We start from the raw sequence: 24786 nt of genomic DNA, 5'->3' as shown, positions 1-24786 counted from the left end.
CCCACTCCTTCTTTGAAATAGTGCCATGGGATCTTTTATGTCCACCTGAAAGAGCAGACGGGGCCTCGGTTTAACGTCTCATCCGAAAGACAGCACCTCCAACAGTGCAGCACTCCCTCAGCACTGCACTGGAGTGTCAGCCTGGATTTTTGTGCTCAAGTCTCTGGAGTGGGACTTGGAACCCACAACCTTCTGACTCAGAGGCGAGGGTGCTGCCCAACTGAGCTATGACTGACATACAGGTTGCCAAACCGAGCAACTATAAACCAGGTAGCCCAACATCAGTAGTGGGCAAGTTTCCAGAGAGCATAATAAACGATAAAATTAATACTCACTTAGAAAGACATGGTTTAAGCAAGGAAAGCCAGCACGGATTTATAAAAGGCAAGTTATGTCTAAAAAAAATTTAATGGGTTTTTTTCAGGGAATACCATGGATAGTGTGTCTGGATTTTCAACAGTGTTTGATAATGTGCCGCATCGAAGGCCTGTTGGTAAAATTAAGGCACACAATATTAAGCAGAGTCCGGAGAATGGATAGGAAGTTGGTTAAAGGACAGAGAACAGTGTCGTGGTTACTGGAAATGGTGGAAGCAGCATCAGCAATAGTTTTTTTTAAAATGGGAAGTGAATAAATAGGAGAAACGGAAAGGGATTAAGCAGATAGTCATTTCTGAGAATGCAATAGATTAAATGGCCTCGTTCTGTGTTGTAAAATTCTATGAAGGAAGGCTTTTTGGAGTGTCCATGGAACCCTACTGCAGCTAAAGTCAATGCCTTCCAAAGGGGAGAAAAGTGACTGAAACAAAGCACACATAAATTGTAAGCACAATTCTTTTTACAGTAATGCAAGCAAAAATTGAGGGATCCCCATTTATTCAAGGCTCACAATTTTTAAAAATGTACTCAGTCACTAGTAATGTTCCCTTTAAGCTGTGCGCCCATGCAGCACACCAGGGGTCCTGCGCAGCCGGCAAGCCAGGTTTTAAATTGAAAGAACATGCGCGCAGACTTTTAAATGTGCCGTGCAGCCCAAAAAAATTTACGGGGAACATTGGTCACTAGTAAAATTTATTTTCTACCATCAGAACCAAAACAATTAGCACGAAATGTAAACTCAGTAACATGCAGAGACCCGCGTGCTGTTTAAGTGAAATTAATTTCGGAACAAAGCGGGATCTCCCTCGTCTGTCATAATGGAGGGAAACTCCACTGCAGTATTTTGGGTCTTCCCGGTGCAGATTTTTTTGTTTTTGTTTATAGTGCTTCTTAGAATACTAAAAACAGCATTTTGTTTTAATATTAAAGCAGACTTGAATCCAAACTACAGGAAACGCTTTGGTATCCGGCACCGACGGGTTGCCGGTTGATCAAAAATTCTGGATGACGGAGAGGGTTATCTACCGAGGCTATTTTTAACAAAGAAAAATTAAAAAATCAAGAAATGTGCAGTATACAGTAATTGGGTACTCACCTACAGAATGTTGTGTTAAATGGATGGCGGAAGATGCTCGATTAAGTACAGTGCTGCCAGTTGAGGGTAATGCAATGACTACCAGCAGCGTGGGAGACACACAGTACCCCTGTAAAATGGCGGATCAGAAGAGACTACCGGCAGCGCGGGAGAGTCAGACTCCTGTTACAGGGGTATTGAGGTGTTCCGACTTCCGACAGCGCCAAGAAGCCGAGTAGTGGCAGTTTGGAGAACTATCCCCACTGACTAACTCGGCCACCGCGGGAGACTCGGACTCGGCAACATTGCCGGTTATTGAGGTGTTGTTTTCGGAGTGAGAATTTTGCCGGTTAATAGAGAATTCCGGATATTTAGGTGCTGTTTAAACGAGAGTTCCCTGTACTGACAAGTATTTGGAAATGTTAATTACAGGAAACTTTGTGCTATCCAGCACCGACGGGACCGAGCTGTTGCCGTTCCCTCAAAACTGCCGGACAAACCAGCGCTAATGTTGAAACATACGCAGATTTTGAGCTCCGTATCTGGCAACAAACCAACAGCTTCTAAACAGTCGGCCGTACCTTGCAAGCGTCTCTGTAGCTTAGCAACAGCTTCAGCGAGACCTTGCAGAGCCTGACTGTTGAGAAAAAAGCAACGAAAAGAAAAAAAAAACGAAACGGCTCCTGATTTTTGCCGGCGGCTCGAGCATTCCGGACAGTTAACCTCCGGGTAAACCAAAGTTTCCTGTATTCAGTATCACTAAGCATTTCTCATAACTGTGGCAATGATTTATTTCCTCATTCAATGTGCCTGACAGGGGGGGGGGGGGGGGGGCTTAGCTTAAAAGATATTTGGATGTGTGCTGCTCCTATATCAAAAGGGGAGGCATTTCAACCTAGGTGATAATTTTGATTTGACAGCTTAGTGGACCAACCCGCCCCCACCCCTAGTAAATTCTAATGGGGCTCTGTTCTCGCCCTCTCGAAGATGCTACAACGGTAAAGTGAACCAATGCTGCTTAAGCAGTTAGCTCAAGATCAGCCTCCCTTAAAGTGCCGTTTGCCCAGAAGTGTCAGTTGAATTTGTGCTTTTATTACTTTCATGGATGGGTCTCTGTGATAACCATATGTAATACCCACTGGAAATGTTATGTACGCTAAGTATGGTTATCAATCTTTAACTTAGACACTGTATTATCATTGTTATAAATCCCTGGGTTAAAGTTGCCCATGTGAAGGTACGGCAAGAACTTTTAAGGACACAATGTGACTAAGAGCAGACTTTTCATAATTCTGCACCAGTATCAACTGTTGCAGACAGTGAGGCTGCGCAGTCTCCAGGCAGAAACCCCAGGAGGAAGGGGTGGAGTCGGGGTTTTCGAGCGGGAAAAAGGAGCGACTGGAAGAAAGGAGGGCAGGAGCTCTGAAAAGAGGGCTCAGGAGGCAAATGGCTGCCGCATCCCGTCCCGGGCTTCCAAACTCGGCCGCCGCCCTTTGTATTAGTAGCTCTGCATCCAGAACTCAAAGTGGGATTCAGTGATCGTGAAGAGAATTCAACGAAGGGGTTCGGAGTCGTAAGTCTTGCAGACATTATACATACCATGAGCTCCAACTTAAGCGCGCCAACGAAAGAGTGCACTCGAATTTGGACACAGGGACAGATTCTCCTTTGAATCCATGTAAATGGAGAATGTATGTTTATTATGTCTAGATTCATTCTAATGTATGCAAATGTCTAATTTAGTTCATTGACCTGTAATCTTCTTATACTGTCTGACGTTAAAACTATAAAGTAAGATAATTAGAATTAAGCCATTGTAGTAGTGATCTCCTTACTGGACTATAGAATACTGTCTACAACAGAGACCACATCTCACATATATCTAGAGAACCGTGAAGGGGTTACACATATTCTGTGGATTCATGTATTTATGTAAAATAAATCAGTTTGTTGGTTTAGAATTCTGCCTTGACTCCCGAGTGCTTCTCAGTCCGCCTTCCGTAAAGACAGGAGAATGCCCTTGATGGGAGATGCAAAACTACAACAATCGGGCAATAAATGCCAACCCAGATCGCAACAGACATGAATTCTGTTTAGTGATTCGTGATGCTGCACCCAAGAATACGAGCGCAAACCCCAAAAAAGGGGCAGAAATCAGGCAAGACTCGCACTGCTGATTGCTATTTGGTGGGCCTTCCCGGAAAGTGAGTGCATGTGTGGACATCAAGCGAGGGCAGGATCAGGCAGGGGCTGAGATATTATTGCTAAAGTCTCTTGTCTCAACATCAGAAATGCAAGGTTGCACATCAGAACAAGGATGATGATTTAACTGTTGCCGTGGTGTTTAAGTTATCGGCACATGGTTTAATTACTACAGATCAGCAGAATATTCCCCTGCTCCTACTGACACAGAAAAACCTACCAAACCGCACGCCATAAAGGACATTTAGTAATGTTTTGAGACTCCCCAGTGGGATTAAAACGCTGGAGAATTGTTACGTTCATAGGTGCTGATGAGGCCGAGAGGCAGCTTCACCCCAAAGTTAGTACTTAAGTTACAATGCACCCTCAATCTGATATATTTCCTTTGCCTTGTGTGGCTCAGGGGACTGGGCACCTTCACTTCGCAGTCTTCTATGGCAAGGTGTTCACATGCACAGGTTTGAGTGTGTGGCAGGACTGGCAGTTTGGGAAGTCTACTCTCGGTGCTGCTTCATCGCTGCTGAATTTAAGATGTATCCACCAATGAGGAAGCGGCACCGGGAGAGCGTGTGTTTCCAGACTGCCAGTGCCAGCAATTTCAAGATGGCTCGTCTGTGCAATCGGAACAGAAATAGAAATGGAGCTGACTAGAAGTACCAGCTCGTAAATTCCTCCACACAGTATTGGGACTCGGGCGGGCGAGGCCTGGGCTCAGTCCCGCTGCAACCAATACATTTTAATGCTGTGGGATATGTTTCTCGGTTGGTGCTCTGCCTCAAATTGTTCCGATCAGTAGCAATGCTGCACAAACTGTATGTACCAGTATTGTAGCACAGTGTCATACAACTCAAAAGTGCTCCCTCCAGGCACAACCTACATTTGACAGAACACAATGCAGAATTCTAACAGTGGGTGTTGTTTTAACACTTCAAGTAGATAGAATACAAAAATTTCACACGCCCACCACCGCGCTTTATCCTAGCAACGTCAGTGTCTAATCGCATAATATTTAACTCGCCTCCCGCCCACTAAACCCCGGAACAGACTGAGTGAAGCCCTCCAGGAGCAATTAAGGGAGCATACATACTTTAATGACATTGATGAGTTGTACTCTGGGAAACAGCAAAAGAAAAGGTTGGAGAAGAGGTTGCAACACACATCGTAACAGGAGTAAGAAAAACTGCGTAAAGCAGATCTTAAAAGACAAAACATCTCAAATCCCACAATACTAAGACGGAAGATGTGGTCATTAAAGAATTCATTTCAGCTCAACACTCTAACCAATCAAATCATAGAATGCTTACAGCACAGGAGACCATTCGGCCCGTCGAGCCCGTGCCGGCTCCCTGTAAGAGCACTTCAGCTAGTCCCGCTCCCCCGCCCTTTATCCGTAGCCCTACAAATTTTTTTCCCTTCAGGTGCTTATCCGATTCCCTTTTGAAAGCCAATGAAATCAACAGTCGGTTATATTTTACACTTTAATTGAGACACAGAGACAATGCGGGTCCATCAGTTATAATGCGTCGAGGACTGAAATACCAGGCATCCAAAATACACAAAACTCCTTTACAACTGTTAGCTTGGCTCCGTGCTCGCCGCGGAGTCAGAAGGTTCTGGGTTCAAGCCCCAGGGGCAGGGAGTTCTCCCAGTGTCCTGGCCAACATTCCTCCCTCAAACAACACCGCCAAAAAGGATTAACTGGCTATTCGTCTCATCGGTACAGGAAACTTTCTTTTATCCGGCACGGACGGGACCGACGTGGTGCCGGTTCATCAACAATTCCAGATAACCCAACGCTATAGTAAAAGATACGGAGCTGAGAGCTCCGTATAAAGCAACAAACCCCGTTGCTTAGCAACAGGTTCAAAACAATGGCCACAAGTTGCAAGCGTCTCTGTAGCTTAGCAACAGCTGCAGCCACACCCTTGCACAGCAACAAATGAAGTAAAAAAAGTTACCTGAACCTACTCCTGAATTTTGCCGGTTAACCGACATTTCCGGTTAATCGAAAGTTTCCTGTAGTTTGTGGGACCCTGATGTTTGTACACGGGCCACCACGTTTTCCTACATAATAAGGACTGCACTTCAAAAAAGTAAATCAGCAAGTGCTTTGAGATTTCGAGGACATGGGACGTCCCATGTAAATACAAATTCTTGCATCCCTTCAATAAACATCTGAACAAAACGAATATTTGTCACTTTTCTGAGCAATCATATATACATCTCACAAAGCTGTCCGCTACAGGATATGGGGCACAAAACGGAAGAGGGTCAGAATCTGTCACAACCTCCACAAAATTCAAACATCATGCCAAGCACTGATACACTTCGCAGTTAGAGGTCCTGAAACATCAGAGTCTTAAACTACCAACCCAAATCTGAAATACATATTTGGAAAGCTAAGTGGGTAGCTAGTAATCGCCCATCATCATTATGGGGGAAGCCAGAGGCTATGAAAACATTAATCACTCCCATATTGTTTGCCACCGTTCTCCTGCCTCTCGTCAGCGGGAGGGAGGTTTCTTTCTGAGCTGAACACCCCCGAACACTCCGGTGAGATTCAAGATCTAGATGTCAATGGCCAGGCACTATCTAAGGTCTGAGAAAGGGAGTGCCCAACTTCAAAGGCGACTTTATTGGCTTGCCAACTCCAGACTGAATTGCAGCTCTTCCAAACACACGCCTGGTTTGTACAAACCTGCTCCTGTCACACACGCACCAAAATAAGAGAGACTCTATCCCCTAACATGCTGGGTCGGAGAGTTGGGATTGGCAGTGAGTGCGGAAAACTAAGCCAATCCCCGCTTATAATCAGAAACGTACAGTACTCAGCAGTAAGTTGCTGATACTGAGGTGGAAGCCCCGATATGATGGGTCTCCCGAGGATGAAATTTAACCGTACAGATTGGGGAAAATTTAAATAATTTTGTTTTTACCTCACTCATGGAAGGATTAATGCCAACTGAAAATACTTCTCTTCACCTCCCCCTAGCATTTCCACTGAACTCAATTGTACAATACTGATGGGCAACTGTCTCCAAATGGATGCTTTATAAGAACATAAGCAGTAGGAGCAGGAGTAGGCCATACGGCCCCTCGGGCCGGCTCCGCCATTCAATAGGATCATGGCTGATTCGAATCTAGACTCACGTCCACTTCCCTGCCCTCTCCCCGTAACCCCTAATTCCCTTATCAGCTAGGAAACTGTCTATCTCTGTTTTAAATTTATTTAATGTCGCAGCTTCCACAGCTCTCTGAGTTAGCAAATTCCATAGATTTACTACCCTCTGAGTGAAGAAGTTTCTCCTCATCTCAGTTTTGAAATGGCAGCCCCTTATTCTAAGATTATGCCCCCTAGTTCTAGTCTCACCCATCAGTGGAAACATCCTCACCGCATCCACCCGATCAAGCCCCCTCACAATCTTATATGTTTCGATAAGATCGCCTCTCATTCTTCTGAATTCCAATGAGTAGAGGCCCAACCTACTCAACCTTTCCTCATATGTCAACCCCCTCATCTCCGGAATCAACCGAGTGAACCTTCTCTGAACTGCCTCAAGAGCAAGTATATCTTTTCTTAAATATGGAAACCAAAACTGCACGCAGTATTCCAGGTGTGGCCTCACCAGTACCCTGTATAACTGCAGCAAGACTTCCTGTTTTTATACTCCATCCCCCTTGCAATAAAAGCCAAGATTCCATTGGCCTTCCTGATCACCTGCTGTACCTGCATACTAACCTTCTGTGTTTCATGTACTAGGACCCCCAGATCCCTTTGTACTGTAGCACTTTGCAGTTTCTCTCCATTTAGATAACTTGCTCTTTGATTTTTTCTGCCAAAGTGCATAACCTCACACTTTCCAATATTATATTCCATCTGCCAAATCTCTGCCCACTCACTTAGCCTGTCTATGTCCTTTTGCAGGTTTTTTATGTCCTCCTCACTCACTGCTTTCCCTCCCATCTTTGTATCGTCGGCAAACTTGGATATGTTGCACTCGGTCCCTTCCTCCAAATCATTAATATAGATTGTAAAGAGTTGGGGTCCCAGCACTAACCCCTGCAGAACACCGCTAGTTACTGATTGCCAGCCCGAGAATGAACCATTTATCCCAACTCTTTGTTTTCTGTTAGATAGCCAATCTTCCACCCATGCCAGTATATTACCCCCAATCCTGTGATTTTTTAATCTTGATCAGTAATCTTTTGTGTGGCACCTTGTCAAATGCCTTTTGGAAGTCCAAATACACCACATCCACTGGTTCCCCTTTATCCACCCTGTATGTTATCCCAGCGAGCTGTGGAAGCTGGGTCATTGAATATATTTGAGGCTGAGATAGACAGATATTTGAGCAACAGAGTCGTCAAGGGTTATGGGGAGTGGGCAGGAAAGTGGAGTTGAGGCCAAAATCGGATCAGCCATGATCTCATTAAATGGCGGAGCAGGCTCGAGGGGCCGAATGGCCTGCTTTTGTGCTCTAAATTTCTATGATTCTATTTTATGATATCTATTACTTATTTGGAAAAATTGCTAAGATCTGTTATTCTAACTGACATCTTGGTGTGTGCGATTTTGGGACTGTTTTCAAATAACTTTCCTCACAAAGCTATTCTCTGCGAGAGCTCTGGAAAAGAATACAAAGAACAGTAACAAGTTACCAAGGCAGCACTCAACTGCGAGGGCGAGATGATCTTCTAAACCACAAGGCCACCCATTTGGGGCGGTAACTCATCCAAGCAGAGGTTCCTGCTTCCCAACTCCCCCACCCCAAGATTAAGTTCCACTAGCTCCATGTTTTTTTTGTGAAAACTGCGAACCCTTCCCCACAGGACTGTATTAATTACATGTTTAAACAAGGTATAAACAAAGAACACTTTGTTGTCTGTAATTATCCTCTGTCTTTGTGTAATGTTTACCTTTCAGAATGCTATTGCAGTTTGGTTTGTGTTGGGAAAAACAGCTCAGAACTCATTTTTCCCATCTCTAACTTAGTCTGTCACGCTGAACTAAAAATTAAGCTGTTAATAAGAAATTAACAGCTGAATAATTCAATTTGTAGCTATAATTTGGAGAAACAGAGAAATCCTTTTATACCTCGAAGAGGTACAAGCCACGGTTGCATCTCCCTTCAGCTGAATGAGTGACAGCTCTGTGGGGAACTATCAAGGCAAGTCCAGGGCTTGAAGAGAGGGTAAGGCCTTCAGCCAAGTACATTAATGACGCATTCAAAGTCACAATATTATGGTTACGGTATATGGTATTGTTTTTAATCTTGCCACAAACCTTTTGCCAGTAAGTCCAGAAAAAGATGGCAATCTTATTTTTTCCCCAAAAAGTGTTGTGCGTAATTTGATTAATTTTCTTTCTCCTTTCTGAAAGATTTGCATGTGACTGAATTTCAACTCATAAATTCAAATCTTTAGACATATTTTCATATCAGTGGAATAAATTTGAATTGAGGTGAAGACAGACTTGCATTTGGTAAGGATCTTTCATGGCTTCATGGTGTCCCAAAGCACTTTTCAGTCAATGGGGAACTTTTGAATTGTAGTCTCTGTTGTTCTGGGGGGGCAACACGGCGGGCAATCTGTACACAGCACGATCCCACAGACAACGTCGTGTTGAACAACAGGTCAATCTGTTTAGGTGCTGGCTGAGGGAGGAATATTGGCCAGGACAACACGAGAACACACTGCTCTTTTGTGGATAGTGCCCATGGGATCTTTTACATCCTCCTGAACAGACGGGGCAATCGATTTACAATTGGATCTCAGGTCGGACAAATTTGGCAAGTGTGACATCGAAACTAGGAACAGACAGCATGACAGACAACTGAAGTGATGGGCAGGAAATGACAGTTGATATAGGTACATGCCTCCCTTTCCCCGTGAGAACATTAAAAAAAAGAAAAAAAATTCCCTATAAAGCCGCTGGTTCTTCCATGGGGGCTGAGCAACCTCTGATCATGGACAGTGAGTGTTAGCAAAGCGCTTCGATCACAGCAGAGCCCAATCCTGTTGGACCACATTTTCCAGCAGGGTCACTGGACAGCCACGAGAAGATGGAACGTTGCCTCAGTTCCCCCTTTCCTGGCACAGGGATGTTGAGGCTAATAGTAGCGTCTCACCTGCTGCCCCAGCTGCGATTAGCTAAGTCAGCAGAGCTAGAACCAGACTCGGGAATGTCTGGCCTTTGCTGTGAACTTCACCGGGAACCTACAGGATTTCTTGCCGCCTGCCTGAGCTTAATTTCAATGACTCTGGGGACACAAGCACGAGAGTTTCAAATATGTTGAACTATGAAAAAAATCACATGAATTCGAATTTAAACTGGTTCAGAGAGCACAGCAAAGTGAATTTTTAAAAATAAGTTATGTATGATGGATGAGTGAAATTCAGAAAAAAAAAATACTAAACTGCGTAGGCGTGCAAGATCCAATGGTTCATCTGCCTCCCATTACAGCAATTATGGGCCGCCCACTTCAGATTTTAAGCACAGTTGGCGTATGATAAACACACAATATACTTGCTTCTCTGAAACAAGTACAAGAGGATATTCGAAAATTGGAGTCAGCATTTAGCATGTACAAAATGAAAAAAATAATATTGTCGTGACAGACCATTTATGTAAAGTAATGCAAAACATCTGGGCACTGAATACAATGCTGCTGGTGTCTGGGGCATGCAAGTTTTGCAGAAACTTAAAAATCGAGAGATTAAAATGTTTTCAGTATACGTTTCTGGAAAAACACAATCATATATCCTCAGTATTACTCCCTCCTCCCTCTATATTCGCCCCATCTCTCCTGAAGGCACAGACCCTTGCTCGGGTATGCAACTGCTAGTTCACTGATATTTTCAGGATCACAAGTGCTTTCACTACATTCATCCAAAGCAAGGACAATCTGGAGGTGTTAAAAGGTTTCAAACACATCCCTCTTTGTATGGAATCAAAGTAACGGACTCGCCCTCAATCTGAGCTATAAATTGCCAGGACAGAGGCTTCCTCATCATTGGGCTGTCCTTAAGATTCACTTAAGGGAAGGGTCCTGCAGCTTCTCGTCAGGAAGCACAGGCCACGACTCCAAACCCAGCCGAGAGCCACCCAACTCTGGAAAACAACTCGACAGGTTTGGCATGCAAATCTCCCAGGCAACAGCATGATCTGCATCGCTCTTGGGGGGGTTCTGAATCCAGTCAGAAACTGCACTGTTTGCTCTGAGGCCGTCCAATGCCAGCCTAGCAAGGGGGACAACTGACCAAAGGGTCTCCATTCCGGGGAAACAGAACTGGCAATTTTAGTAAAAGAATGACGTAAAATAAATAAGAACTGGTCAAAACGGAAAACTACTTGGAATGCGGAGATAAATGAAATATTCATTAACTTTCTAATCTATGGCGTAGTCCCACAACAGACCCACAAGCACAGGGCCAGTGTGACTGTTTGGAGCTTCATAAACAAGAGCACTGTTTCAGCACGTGTAATTCACTACAAATGTTGTACGACAGGAGCAACGTTACCAAACTATAATTGTAGAATTAAAAGTAAACAGATTCTTAAAAGCATGTGCGCCTGCAACAGAAGCTCCCCGGGTTAGACACAACTGTTGCGGATTTCATCCCTTTCTTCAATGTCTCGCGGCAGGGGTCCAAGTAACGACCATTGACCATTTCCAACCATTAAACCCCGCATTCAGCCCACGGAAAACACTTCTTTCCCCCATTTATATTTCTTATTCTCGGGTTTACTCTTTGAATTTTGTGGATTTGAGATTTGGAAAGGCTGTAATTAGTGCTGTTCCCTCAATGGTGGGTAAACCTCAATCAGAACACCAAGATATGTTATCAGCAACTTGAGATGCAGATTAATGGGAACAGGGATTTAAATAAAGCATTTACATACATTTATATAGCGTATATGCCAAAATACTTCACAGCCAATGAAGTACTTCTGACGTGTAGTCACTGTTGTAATGTAGGCAAACACAGCAGCCAATTTTGCACACAGCAAGGTTCCACAAACAGCAGTAAGATGATAACAAGCAATCTGTTTTTTTGTGATTGATGGATAAATGCTGGCCAGGACATTGAAAGAACACCCCTGCTCTTCAAATAGTGCCAAGGGTTCTCATAGATCCACCCGAGGGGACCTCGGTTTCATATCTCGGCTAAAAGACAGGCACATCCGACAACCTAACACTCCCTTAGCACTACACTGTAGTGTCAGCCAGCACTATATGGAGTAGTCGCCCGTCTGGCGGAGACACAAGTGTGCTTCTCACTGAGCCAGGCAGTCTGAAACTTTTTCTGCGGAGCTGGAGTCGCCTTGGGTGCTCTGATTTTAATGGGGATAATGTAACTCGGTGCCAGGGACAAACCAAATGGTGGCCAGTCAATTAAAAAGGATTCACAGCCTCAGGGCACCCTAAAGCACTTTGCAAACAATGAAAGATTTTTCAGCTGTTGCAATGTAGGAGAAAAATCAAACCACTGTGGGGTCAGGAATCTTGAGAGTTAAGGTCGAGTGAACTTTTTAATTGCCTGAATCTTGCACTCCAAAAACATGAACCTGAGGATCAAACCCAACAGATAATGCTGCACTGAGACTATCTCTGGGGTTAAATTGGCCCCCAAGCCGGCCCTGGACAAACCCCAGCCCGGGGGGTGCCCAAACTAAATGGGGCTGTGTTTGACCATGGGAGGCAGCACTCACAGCCCCCGGACCCCCGCTCAGGGCAGGGCAGGGCAGCACTCGAGAGCCAGAGGCCCTGGCACCCCAGGCCGGACTGGGAGGTGCAGGAGGCGGCCAACTCCCAGCCCGAGGCTGCAGCTGGGCCCGGAGCCTCGGCCTCTCCCAATACAGAGAGTCACAGTCCCGGAGCCCCCAGTCCCGGCCCTCACTCCCCGGACCCCCAGTCCCGGCCCTCGCTACCCGGACCCCCAGTCCCGGCCCTCGCTCCCCGGACCCCCGCTCCCCCAGACCCGGCCCTCGCCCCCCGGACCCCCAGTCCCGGCCCCCCGCTCCCCGGACCCCCAGTCCCGGCCCTCGCTACCCGGACCCCCAGTCCCGGCCCTCGCTCCCCGGACCCCCGCTCCCCCAGACCCGGCCCTCACTCCCCGGACCCCCAGTCCCGGCCCTCGCTCCCCGGACCCCCAGTCCCGGCCATCGCTCCCCGGACCCCCAGTCCCGGCCATCGCTCCCCGGACCCCCAGACCCGGCCCTCGCTCCCCGGACCCCCGCTCCCCCAGACCCGGCCCTCACTCCCCGGACCCCCAGTCCCGGCCCTCACTCCCCGGACCCCCAGTCCCGGCCCTCGCCCCCCCGACCCGGCCCTCGCTTCCCGGACCCCCAGACCCGGCCCTAGCTTCCCGGACCCCCAGTCCCGGCCCCCCGCTCCCCCGACCCCCAAACCCGGCCCTCGCTCCCCGGACCCGGCCCTCGCTTCCCGGACCCCCAGTCCCGGCCCCCCGCTCCCCGGCCCCCCGCTCCCCAAACCCGGCCCTCGCTCCCCGGACCCGGCCCTCGCTCCCCGGACCCCCAGACCCGGCCCTCGCTCCCCGGCCCTCGCCCCCCGGACCCCCAGTCCCGGCCCCCCGCTCCCCGGACCCCCAGTCCCGGCCCCCCGCTCCCCGGACCCCCAGTCCCGGCCCCCCGCTCCCCGGACCCCCAGTCCCGGCCCCCCGCACCCCCAGACCCGGCCCTCGCTCCCCCGACCCCCAAACCCGGCCCTCGCTCCCCGGACCCCCAGACCCCCGCTCCCCGACCCTCGCCCCCCGGACCCCCAGTCCCGGCCCTCGATCCCGGCCCCCCGGTCCCAGTCCCCCCGGTTACTCACACTTCACCACCCGCTCGACGGTCGGCAGCTTCCCTTCCCGAGCCGCCATGGCGCCGCTCCGAGTGGCGGCCGCTGTCCCGTCCCCGGGCCGAGCCTCCCCCCCCGGCCGGCGCTGCTCTCGGTCTGACCGGCCTCGCTCTCTCCCCGCGGCCTCGGGCTCTAGTGACGGCGGCGGAGGCTCGGCGCTCCCCGCATCGCGGCTCCCGACAACATGGCGGGCCGCCCAGCCTGCACCGCGCGCAGCGCCAAGGGAGGAGCCTGAGTGAGAGACTGGGGGAGAGAGAGAGAGTGAGAGACTGGGGGGGAGAGAGAGAGTGAGAGACTGGGGGAGAGAGAGAGAGTGAGAGACTGGGGGGGGAGAGAGAGAGACTGGGGGAGAGAGAGAGACTGGGGGAGAGAGAGAGAGAGTGAGAGACTGGGGGAGAGAGAGACTGGGGGGGAGAGAGAGAGTGTGAGAGACTGGGGGAGAGAGAGAGAGACCCGATGCTTTGGCAACATAAGATGTAACTTGTCATCATGCCAATAAAGCGATTTGAATTGAATTGAATTGAAAATCGAATTGAGAGAGCGGGGAGGGGGGGAGAGAGAGAGAGAGACTGGGAGTTGTTAAGTCTGTGTGTTATAGTGATAATTACTACACAGACTACAAGAGTAAATTGAACAGGTCTTTACTGGTTGGAGGTCTTCTTTTTACTTGAACCAAAATTTAAAATTTAAACCAGATCAACTGTAAATAAACAAAAGTTCAACTAAACCTTAATAAATCAAATTAAAATTTGGTGTTCCAAATTGACGATGCACTCCAGCCCCCGCGGCGCCCAACGGTCGCGGAAATACTCAAGCGTACCAGCGGACACCGCGTGCTCCATCTCCAGGGCCACCCGGCCGCGAACATGGCCGCGGAAGAGAGGCAGGCAATCCGGCTGGACGACCCCCTCGATCGCCCGCTGCCTGGACCAATTGATTGCTCTTTTAGCCAGGCCCAGGAGCAGGCCCACAAGGAGGTCCTCCAGCCTACCCGCTCCCCTCCGCACCGGGTGACCGTAGATCAAGAGCGTGGGACTGAAGTGCAACCAAAAATCGAGGAGCAGCCCCTTTAAGTAGTGAAAGAGGGGCTGCAACCTCTCACACTCCATATAAACGTGGAAAACGGACTCCTCCAGGCCGCAAAAAACACAGGCGGCCTGGGAGTCCGTGAACCTACTTAAAACCTTATTGCACGGGACCGCTCCGTGCAACACCCTCCAGGCCAAGTCCCCGATGGAACAAGGGAGGACTCCTGCGTAGAGAGCCCTCCATTGGGGACCTCCGCCACCGCCAGTCGGCAAGACGCCACGCCAAGGCGTATCTGGACGGCAGACGAAGATGGCAAAGTGGAGAGTGTGCAGGAGCAGCCCGTACAGGAAACCCCTCCGCGCGGAATGAAAAGGCACGGAGGGTATTTCCTCGAGACGGCTCAAGTTGTGAGGCGCCGGTTCCCGAGGGGAGTTTCGGGGCCGGGCGCCAATAAGGAATTCCGTCCGGACGGGGGTAAGCTCGGATGGGATCGCCCCACGTGCTTGAGCCGCCTCGATACACCTAGTGGAATCGGGGCCCAGTGCCACTTTCACCGACTCGATGGCTTCGGCCGCGAGCCGGACGTTGGCCCAGGACAGGTGCCACGCCAGCTCCTCCGGCGCCATCCAGCCCGCTCCTCCGACATCGAGCAGGTCCCCGACTCTGGTCACACCGCCAGCCACAGCCCCACCCTCCGCCAGCCGCCCGAACCCACATTCATGGAGGTGCGGATTCCTGAGCAGCGGCTCCCGAAGGAGAGCCGCCGCTCCTGACGGGGGAGAGCTCCGCCTGGAAGCGACGTAGTTCCAAACCCATAGTAGTTCCTGGTAGAAGACAGGCAGCTCCTGCAGGCCGGCACGCCTGCAGCCCACTTTCACAAACACGAGCTGCATGTCGTAATTGAGGCCGTGCAGCTGGCGGAAGAAAAACGTCGCCAGCGCACACCATCTCGGAGGATTCTCTACGTACAGGTATCTCTGCAGCGTCTGAAGACGGAAAGTCGCCGTCTGGGTGCGAAGGCACACCAGCGCCTGACCGCCCTCCCTAAGCGGGAGACACAGAACCGCAGCAGAGACCCAGTGCTTCCTTTTGTCCCAGAAGAAGTCGATGAGCTTCTTCTGTATCTTGGCGACAAACGCAGGGGGAGGGATCAAAGTAACCAACCGGTACCACAACATGGCAGCCACCAGCTGGTTTATGACCAGCGCTCGACCCCTGTAGGACAACACTCGGAGCAGTCCTGTCCAGCGTCCTAGGCGAGCGGTGACTTTGGCCTCCAGCTCCTGCCAGTTTGCCGGCCAGGCGTCCTCGGCAGGGCTGAGGTAGACTCCCAAATAGAGGAGGTGCGTGGTGCTCCAGGTGAAAGGCCTGAACTCCTCCGGCAGGGAGTCCACCCGCCACTGACCCACCAGGAGTCCGGAACATTTCTCCCAGTTGATCTTGGCGGAGGATGCGTCCGAGTAAATCTGCTGGCATTCCCGCATCCTCCGCAAGTCAGCGGGATCCGTGACCGTGAGGAGCACGTCATCGGCGTAAGCCGAGAGGACCACCTCCACGCCCGGCCCTTGCAGAGCCAGTCCCGTCAACCTCTTCCGCAAGAGGCGCAGGAATGGCTCCATGCAAATGGCGTATAACTGACCGGACATGGGGCATCCCTGACGCACCCCCCTCCCGAAGCGAAGGGGCGCCGTCAAGGACCCGTTAACTTTAATCAGACACTCTGCGGCGGCGTACAGAAGTCGGATCCGGGCGACGAAATGCGTCCCGAACCCGAATGCGCGCAGAGTCCCGAAAAGATACTCGTGATCCACCCTGTCGAACGCCTTCTCCTGATCCAGGGAGAGGAAGGCGACCGACAGACCAGCCCTCTGGGAGTGGTGGACCAGGTCCCGGACCAGATGGATGTTGTCGTGGATGGTCCGGCCCGGGACCGTGTAGGACTGGTCGGGGTGGATCATGTGGGCCAGCACGGTGCCAAGGCGAGCAGACATAGCCCTGGCAAAGATTTTATAGTCCGTGCTAAGGAGGGAGACCGGGCGCCAGTTCTTGAGGAGGCGGAGATCGCCCCTCTTAGGCAGCAGGACGATGACCGCCCTGCGCCAAGAGAGGGGCATCTCCCCGGTCGCCAAACTTTCCCCCAGGACCCGCGCGTAGTCGCCCCCCAAGACGTCCCAGAACGCCCTGTGGAACTCCACGGTCAGCCCGTCCAGCCCCGGGGACTTTCCCCTAGAGAGCTGGCAGAGGGCGCCGGTCAGCTCCGCCAGGCTTAGCGGAGCGTCCAATTTTTCGGCGCCCTCCGGACTGACCTTCGGCAGGTCCTCCCACAAAACTCTGCGCGCATCCTCGCTGGACGGATCCGGAGAGAACAGAGCCCCGTAGTAGGCGCGGGTCTCCGCGCTGATTCCCTCCGGATCTGAGACCGGAGATCCGTCGTCGGCCAGCAGCCCCAAGAGCTGCTTACGGACCCCTCGTCTTTTTTCCAGCGAGTAGAAGAAGGGGGAGCCGCGGTCCAGGACCCGCAGGAGCTGGATCCGCGACCTCACGTACGCGCCTCGGGACCCGATGAGCTGCAGGTCCTTCAGCGCGCCCTTCTTCTCTTCGTACACCTTCCGCAGGGCCGAGTCCCCGACGACTTGACTGAGACGGGACTCCAGGTCGAGCACCTCCTTCTCCAACCGCCCGACCCGGGCCTCCCGCCTCTTGGTCGACCCCTTCGCATACTCCTGACAGAAGAGGCGCACGTGAGCCTTGCCCACGTCCCACCACAGCCTCAAGGAGGGGAAGCCCCCCTGCTTCCTTCTCCAGTCGGCCCAGAACCGACGAAACGAATCCCGGAACCGCGCGTCCTCCATCAGCAGGTTGTTAAAGTGCCAGTACGCAGACCCTCCCCGAGCGCGCAGCGGGACGAGCTCCGCCCACACCAGGTGGTGGTCCGTGCACGGCACCGGCCGCATGGAAGCCGCCGGAACGCAGGATACGTACGCCCGGGAAATGTAGAGGCGGTCGATTCTGGACCCTCCTCCTCCAGACCTCACGTAAGTGAAGGCGCTGGAGTCGGGATGAAGATTTCGCCAGACGTCCACCAAGTCGAAGGACTCGACCAGGTCCCTCAACTTCTCCATCGCCGGCGGGCATCGCGGGGGACCCGTACGGTCCCTCGCCTCGAGGGTACAGTTAAAATCCCCCCCGAGGATGACGCACTCGCCCACGTCGATGGAGCCCAGAAGAGCGGACACTTCTTCAAAGAAGCGCACTTGCTGCGCACCGGCCTGAGGGGCATACACGTTCGCTAGATGGAGCGGCACGCCCCCCAGGCGAACAGTGACCTGGAGCAAGCGGCCCGGCACGTGCTCCTTGACCCCCAAGATCTCCGGCTGAAAATGCGGGGCCAGCAAGATAGCCACCCCGCTGGAATTATTGGAGAGGTGACTCATGCTGACCCCTCCTTGCCACTCCAGGAGCCACGTGGCTTCGTCTCCCGGAACGGTGTGGGTTTCTTGCAGGAAGCACACCGCATACTTCCCGTCCCGAAGGACTGAGAAGTTATTGAATCTGCGGCGCGCCTCCCCGCTGCCATTGATGTTGAGGCTGGCTATGGTTATCTTCATGTCAGAAGCATAGTGCAACCTCTACCTACAACTAACGGGGGGAGGAAGCGCAGCCGCTAGTCAGCCGCCACCTCCTCAGCAGCCCAGTGAGAAATGTTCTGAGCCGACGCAGCTCAAGTGGGTTCACACCCTCGTCGGCGTCCATGGTCTTAACGGCGGCGCGGACGGAATCAATGAGCAGCGCCAGCTCCGACCACCTGTCGAGGGCCAGCCGGACCTTCCCGCGCCGACCCAGGCACGTGGCCATAAAATCCCGGAGTTCCCTTGCGGGAATGAGGGGAGACTTGGCAAGGGGCACGAGGTCGTCCACCGCCTCGTCGGCGCCGGAGTCCGACTCGTCCTCCGTGCCCATCACCGAGTCCCCATCCTCCTCCAGGGGGTCGTCACCAGCGGCCGACCCGCCCACCGCGCAGTGCGCAGCGGACGGCTCGGCCGCAACAGCCGGCCCCGCCTCCGCCCGGATCCCACCCCCAGGATCGGTGGCGGAGGAATTCTCCCTGGGCTCCTCCGGGGGCGCCGGGCCAGAAGACGGCGGCGGTGGTTCGGAGCCCCCCTCCGCCCCAGACGCCAGATCGAACGGAGAAATCGGGGAGAACACAAATCCGAACTCCCCCAGGACGTCCGGCGCCCAAGACACAGCCAGAGGGCCTTCCTCTTCCGCGCCACCGGCCACTGACCCGGCAGATGGGACGTCTTTGGCTAAATCCTCGACCAGGTCGAGCAGCCCCTGGGAAATGACCGGGCCGCTTTGGGCGAGCTCACTTTCTTCGAACTCGCCCGACCCAGACCCCAGGCCGCCCGACCCGTCGAGGGGTAACGGCATCGATAAATAGTCTATTTCAGCCGCGGGTTGATCCGCGACCCCCCCCCCACGGGCAGGGTCTCGTCCTCATCCCCGGGAGGCACATGCTGCACAGACACATCTGCCTCAGCCTCCCGAGGGACAGGCGACCCCTGCCGATCGCCGGTGATGGTGGCAGCGGTGGGGGGGGGCGCAGCACCCGCGGCGGGCGACGACTCCCCCTGTTCGGAGGGACCCTCCTCCTCCTCCCGGTCCTCCTCCTCACCCAGGGTGTCGCGCCTTCTTTTTAGCGCGGAGGGAGCGAGGGAGACCTCCATGTCTGCAAAGGCCTCCTCCTCAACTCCCTCCGGCGGAGCAGGTTTGTCGGGTTCCTCGGGCCCGAGCCCAGCCGCAGGTAATGGCAATACCGCAGCGGCGGTTGTGGCCACAAGATCGGGCACGAGGCCCCTCCCGCTCGCATCTGCCCCGGTCAACTCCGCGAGGAGCACGGGTGTAAGGGGCTCAAGGGGCAAGGGCTCGCCATCCACGGGGGGACCCGCCCTAAGGTGTTTTTTCTTTCCCCGCGCCTTTTTTCCGGCCGGACACGCTCCCTCCCCCCCGCCGGAGGCCTTGGTGGCATCGGCCCCCGACGTCAACCGCGCATCAGACGTACTTGACGCGCGGGCAGACCCGGGGTGAGGAGCAGCGGCGGCGCCAGCCTCGGCCGCACGAGATGATCCGGCGGCCTTGGAGGCAGGGCAGTTCCTCCTGATATGCCCCACCTCCTTGCAGGCGTGGCACCGCACACCGTCCGACGTCCAAAAGACGCGATAGGCGGTCCCCTCGTGGAGGACGACGAACGCTCCGTCAGTGTCCTCCTCCCGCGCCAGCTGGATAAACAGCTGGCGCCGGAAGGAGAAGACGTGGCGAAGGCTGGCCTCCCGGAAGCCGAGCTGGATAGGCGTGATCCCCGACCTCACCTCCCCAAGCTGACGCAAATGGGGAAGGAGGAGCTCACCGGGAACATAGGGCGGGACGTTAGAGATGACAATCCTCTGCGCGGTGGCCTCGAGAGGATCCACCGGCAGGAAGGTCCCACCCACGGTGAGCCCCTTGGTGACGGCCAGGGACACCGCCCGCTCCGACCCCAGGAAGAACACAGCCTTCCCGTACATTTTCGAGGCCGCGACGATGGCTGAGGGGCCGACAACCCCAGCCATGGCTTTGACGCAGGCCTCGATGGTCATAGTGGGGTGAGTGTAGCTCTTCACCCCAAGCTTTTTTGTTATCAGTTTAAATGGTGACGGGGCAGCAGAAGCAGCGGGAGCAGCTGTGGCTGTGGCTGCCGCTCCTGCATACGTCTTGGCTTGCCCCGCCACCGGCGATGATGTAGTCACCATTCTGGGGTGCTTTAAGGGCTACACTCACCCCAAGTCACAGGCCTGAAGGTGTTAATGGCCTCAGGTAATATATATATTTTTTGTCCTCTATTGAGCAGAGGGAGCTGATTAAAATGAGGACACACCTCTCCCCTTACTGAATGAAATTGGGGGAGGGGCCCTCTCCCCTCTGCTCAATAGGCAATTAATAAAAGGTGATGGGACTGAGGTGCCTTAGAAAGACAGGCAGAGAGAGAGAGATAGAGAGAGAGAGAGGGGGTAGGAAGGAGGGAGACCACAAGGGCAGTGTTGCCACTCAGGATGGTGGGTGGGTGTTGGCAGGGGGGCACTCTCTGATGTAGTTTAAAAGTCTTTGGTGATGGTCTTCTGGCAGGGGGAGAAGATGTCTTCACCTGGAAAAGCTGGAGAAGCCCAGGCTCAGTCCTGAAACAGGTCTTAACGATGTAATTAATGAAATTAGAGACTTCACCTGGTCAGCTCCAGCTCTCCCAGGGCAGGCAATAGTAGGGGTGCTAATTAGTGGTGTGTGTGGCCTAGCTTTTAACAAGAGCCACACACACACACACTACACCCCTTGATGGTCCGGCCTTGCTTCTTCTTTTCTCCCCCCACCTAAAATACAAAGTCTTGGGAGAGTGCCCCAAATAACACCCACCTGTAGATGTTTCAAACGAGATGAATCTTCCCTCCTTCCAAACAGTTGGTGGTTTTTTTCCTGATGTTTCTCTCCCCTCTCTCCTGAAGTGGAGGCCAATTTGGGGAGGCAGTGATAGAAAAGGCCTCTCCCCGATTGATGTTGATATAGGCCTCCTTTCTCCTTCTCCTCCTCTGCCCAATCTCTCCAGGCACCTCAGTTGTTTGAAGATGTTGGAGGAGGTGGAGGTGGTGATCTATCTTTCTGCTACTCCTCTTCCTGGTCAGGAGACCACCACTCTCCACTCTCTTGCTTTGGCAGCTCCTTCTCCTCTTGCTGCTTGAGACAGCCAGAAAAGCACACAGGTCTTTACTGGTTGGAGGTCGGGACTATATTGAATACAATATTACTACACAGTGCTTATATACCGGTGTGGTCACCACCGGTATTACGTATACAGCAGCCAGAAAAAGTAGTACATCTCTTAAGGTGGAACAGGCTTAAGTTCTCTTAAGGTGGAACAGGTTACATACACCACAATCCTCCCTTTTTAGCTTAACAGTCATATCCTCATTTAACATAACATAATAACATATATACATATATAACTTCAGGTATAACAGTTCAAAGGTTCAGTCTCTCAGGAGGCTTCCTGATGCGGCTTGGATAACGCCTCTCAGTAGTCTCTGATTCTTGTTGTTGAGGTGCCTCCTCTATTTGGTTTCCAATGTATTGGGTGTCATCATCATCAAGTACATTCCCTGCCGAGGTAGATGCTTCAGGTTCATTAACGTCTTCCACAGTTGTCTCTGTCACAACCATGGGTTCGACCCTTGCTCTCGACTCTACCAGTTGATCCGCATGACGCCTTATCACATTATGACCAATATCTACTGTGTACATCAGAGGTCCTTGTCTGGCCCGAATTGTTCCGGACTGCCATTTTTCGTTTCCATAGCCGCTTGCCAACACTGGTTGTCCTACGTCGAAAGTTCGAGTGGTCTTGTTGTTAATATGCCGAAACTGTTTGCTTTCCACTTCCCTCCGCACATTTGGTTTTAACAAGTCCAACTTGGACCGCAACCTCCTGTTATAAAACATCATGGCAGGACTTTGGTTAGTCACTGCATGATCGGCATTTCGATATGACATCAGGAACTTGTCGACCTTGTGTTGCAGCGGAATCTGATCATTGTTCATGGCCTTAATTGCCTTTTTGAATGTCTGGACAAATCTTTCAGCCAACCCGTTTGTCGCCGGATGATATGGGGCAGAGGTATAATGTTTTACTCCATTCTTCTTTAAGAATTGTCGGAATTCTTCCGATACAAACTGTGGTCCGTTGTCCGAACAGATCTGTTCTGGCAATCCGTTCCTTGTGAATATTGTTCTTAACACCGCAATTGTCTTTTCTGAAGTAGTGGTATTCATCTTGATGACTTCTGGCCATTTGGAATGTGCGTCCACCGCGATTAGGAACATGGAGTCCGTGAATGGACCAGCAAAGTCAATGTGTACACGTTGCCATGGGGCTGAAGGCCATTCCCATGGGTGTAGCGGTGCTATCGGAGGTGCATTTTGCACTTTTTGGCACCCAGCGCAGCTTTTCGTTAACTCCTCAATCTGTTGGTCAATACCCGGCCACCATACATAAGCCCTAGCAAGACTTTTCATTTTAACTCCCCCCAGATGACCTTCATGCAGTTCGTTTAAAACTCTTTCCCTTAACTTGGGAGGAATAATCACTCTTGTCCCGTACATCAAGATACCATGGCAGACGGACAGCTGGTCTCGCCTTGCCGAAAATTCCGGTAACAGAGGATCACCCCGTGTTGGCCATCCTTTCACTGTCACCTCGTAGACTCTGGACAGTGTCGGGTCGTTCCTGGTTTCTCTTTCAATACTTGCATTGGTGACTGGTAAACACTTGATGATGGTCGAATGAAATAACTCAACAGGGTCAACTTTCGTCGTGTCTTCTTCTTCAGGTAGTGGCAGGCGCGACAGCCCATCAGCATTGCTATGCTGTTTCGTACCTTTGAATTCTATTTGATATTGATGTGCCCCTAGGAAAAGAGACCATCTCTGGAGACGCTGCGCTGTCATCACCGAAACACCCTTCTTAGGGTTAAAAATGGATACCAACGGTTGATGGTCTGTCAGAAGTGTGAATTTTTGGCCCTGCAGGTAATGATTAAACTTCTTCACTCCCCATACAAGGCTGAGAGTCTCCCTATCGATCTGCGCATAGTTGCGCTCAGCAGAGGTCAATGATCTGGATGCAAACGCGACTGGCCTTTCCGTGCCATTTGGCAACTTGTGTGAGAGTACTGCCCCAATACCATATGGAGAAGCATCACAAGCCAACCGAATAGGCAGTGTCGGGTTGAAGTGAGCCAACACTTCCTCTGAGGTGATCAATTCTTTGCTTTTGCGAAATGCCTTCTTACAGTTTTCGCCCCATTCCCATGGTACCCCTTTCTGTAAAAGAGCGTTTAACGGGTGCAGTACCGTGGATAGATTTGGCAGAAATTTATGGTAATAGTTAATTAATCCTAGAAACGACCTCAACTGAGAGACATTCTCCAGAGCGGGAGCCTTTACAACTGCCTCAATCTTGTCAGGAGACTTATGAAGCCCCTCCCGGTCAATGACATGGCCACAGTACGAGATCCGCTTCTGGAAGAACTCACATTTCTGCCGATTTACTCTAAGTCCATACTTTTTCAGTCTGTTGAGCACCAGTTCCAAGTTTGCGAGATGTTGTTCATCACCATCACCTGTGATCAGAATATCGTCCAGGTAACATTGTGTGCCTGGAATTCCCTGTAATACCTGCTCCATGGCCCTCTGCCAAATTGCTGGAGCCGATGCCACTCCAAAAACCAGCCTATTGTACCGGTACAACCCTCGATGCGTGTTGATCGTGAGGTATTGGCGTGACTCTTCCTCAACCTCCATCTGCAAGTACGCCTGCGCCAGGTCTATCTTGGTGAAGTGTTTCCCGCCAGACAATGAAGCGAAAATATCCTCAATCCGTGGAAGCGGATACTGCACCGTGTGAAGCACCGGATTAACGGTGATTTTGAAATCTCCACAGATGCGAACCTTCCCTGGATCTCCTGGCTTGTTGCTCGCAGGACGTTTCATAACGGGAACAATGGGCATAGCCCACTCACTCCAATCTACCTTAGACAGTACACCTGAACATTCTAGTGCTTCCAGTTCCGCTTCAACAGTAGGTCGTATTGCATAGGGTACCGGTCTGGCTTAAAAAAATTTTGGTTGTGCATGTTCATCAATCTTGATGTTTGCCGTAATTCCTTTCAGTGTTCCCAGTCCCTGCTGGAACACCTCTTTAGCATCATCCAATATTCTGGACAATCATTTAGGTTTGACATCTGTTTCCCCGGAATCTACCGTTAGTGCCTTCAAGGAGTGCCAGTCCATATTCATTTTCCTAATCCACTCCCATCCTAGTAGTGGTGGACCTCCTTCAGGTAGCACATATAAGTCCATTACTTGGCTTTCTTCCTCTATTTTTCCGATGGGGTACACTCTTTGCCCCGTGTATGTTTTCAATATAATCTCCGTATCCTGTAGGGGAATATGTTGGAATAACCTTCTGTAATCTTTCTTATTCATGACCGTCAATGCCGATCCAGTGTCCAATTCCATTTTTACTTGGACTCCTGCTATCTGAAGAGTGACCCAAATTGTCTGGAGATCTGCATCCTTACCAACGTTGTGTACTCTTAAGCTATCCAGTTCATTACTGCTAGTGTCTGAATCTGACTTCTGTTTGGTCAAACTGTTC

The 24786-nt window shown here is 51.6% G+C and overlaps 1 protein-coding gene across 8 annotated transcripts in view; it reads right to left on the bottom strand.

Annotated features, from left to right (window-relative positions):
* The window catches only part of LOC147098466 (serine/threonine-protein phosphatase 2B catalytic subunit beta isoform), a 77444-nt gene extending 63696 nt beyond the window's left edge, over positions 1-13748 (bottom strand). For 4 of the 8 annotated variants that reach the window (XR_015074179.1, XR_015074180.1, XM_085970153.1 and 1 more), the window contains exon 1: positions 13491-13747. Coding sequence is in view for 6 of the 8 variants with exons in the window: in XM_085970153.1 (XP_085826279.1) it covers positions 13491-13539 (49 nt within the window). In the remaining 2 variants the exon portion in view is untranslated. Of the gene's footprint in view, positions 1-13490 lie in introns of all 8 variants that reach the window. The other 4 variants (XM_085970149.1, XM_085970154.1, XM_085970158.1 and 1 more) reach the window with 3 other exon arrangements.
* Between the last annotated feature and the right edge of the window lie 11038 nt (positions 13749-24786).

Source organism: Somniosus microcephalus, chromosome 29 (assembly GCF_052327205.1).
Source record: "Somniosus microcephalus isolate GS21.2 chromosome 29, FLI_Smic_1.0, whole genome shotgun sequence".
Classification (NCBI taxonomy): Eukaryota; Metazoa; Chordata; class Chondrichthyes; order Squaliformes; family Somniosidae; genus Somniosus; species Somniosus microcephalus.
This window is presented reverse-complemented; position numbering and strand designations above follow the sequence as displayed.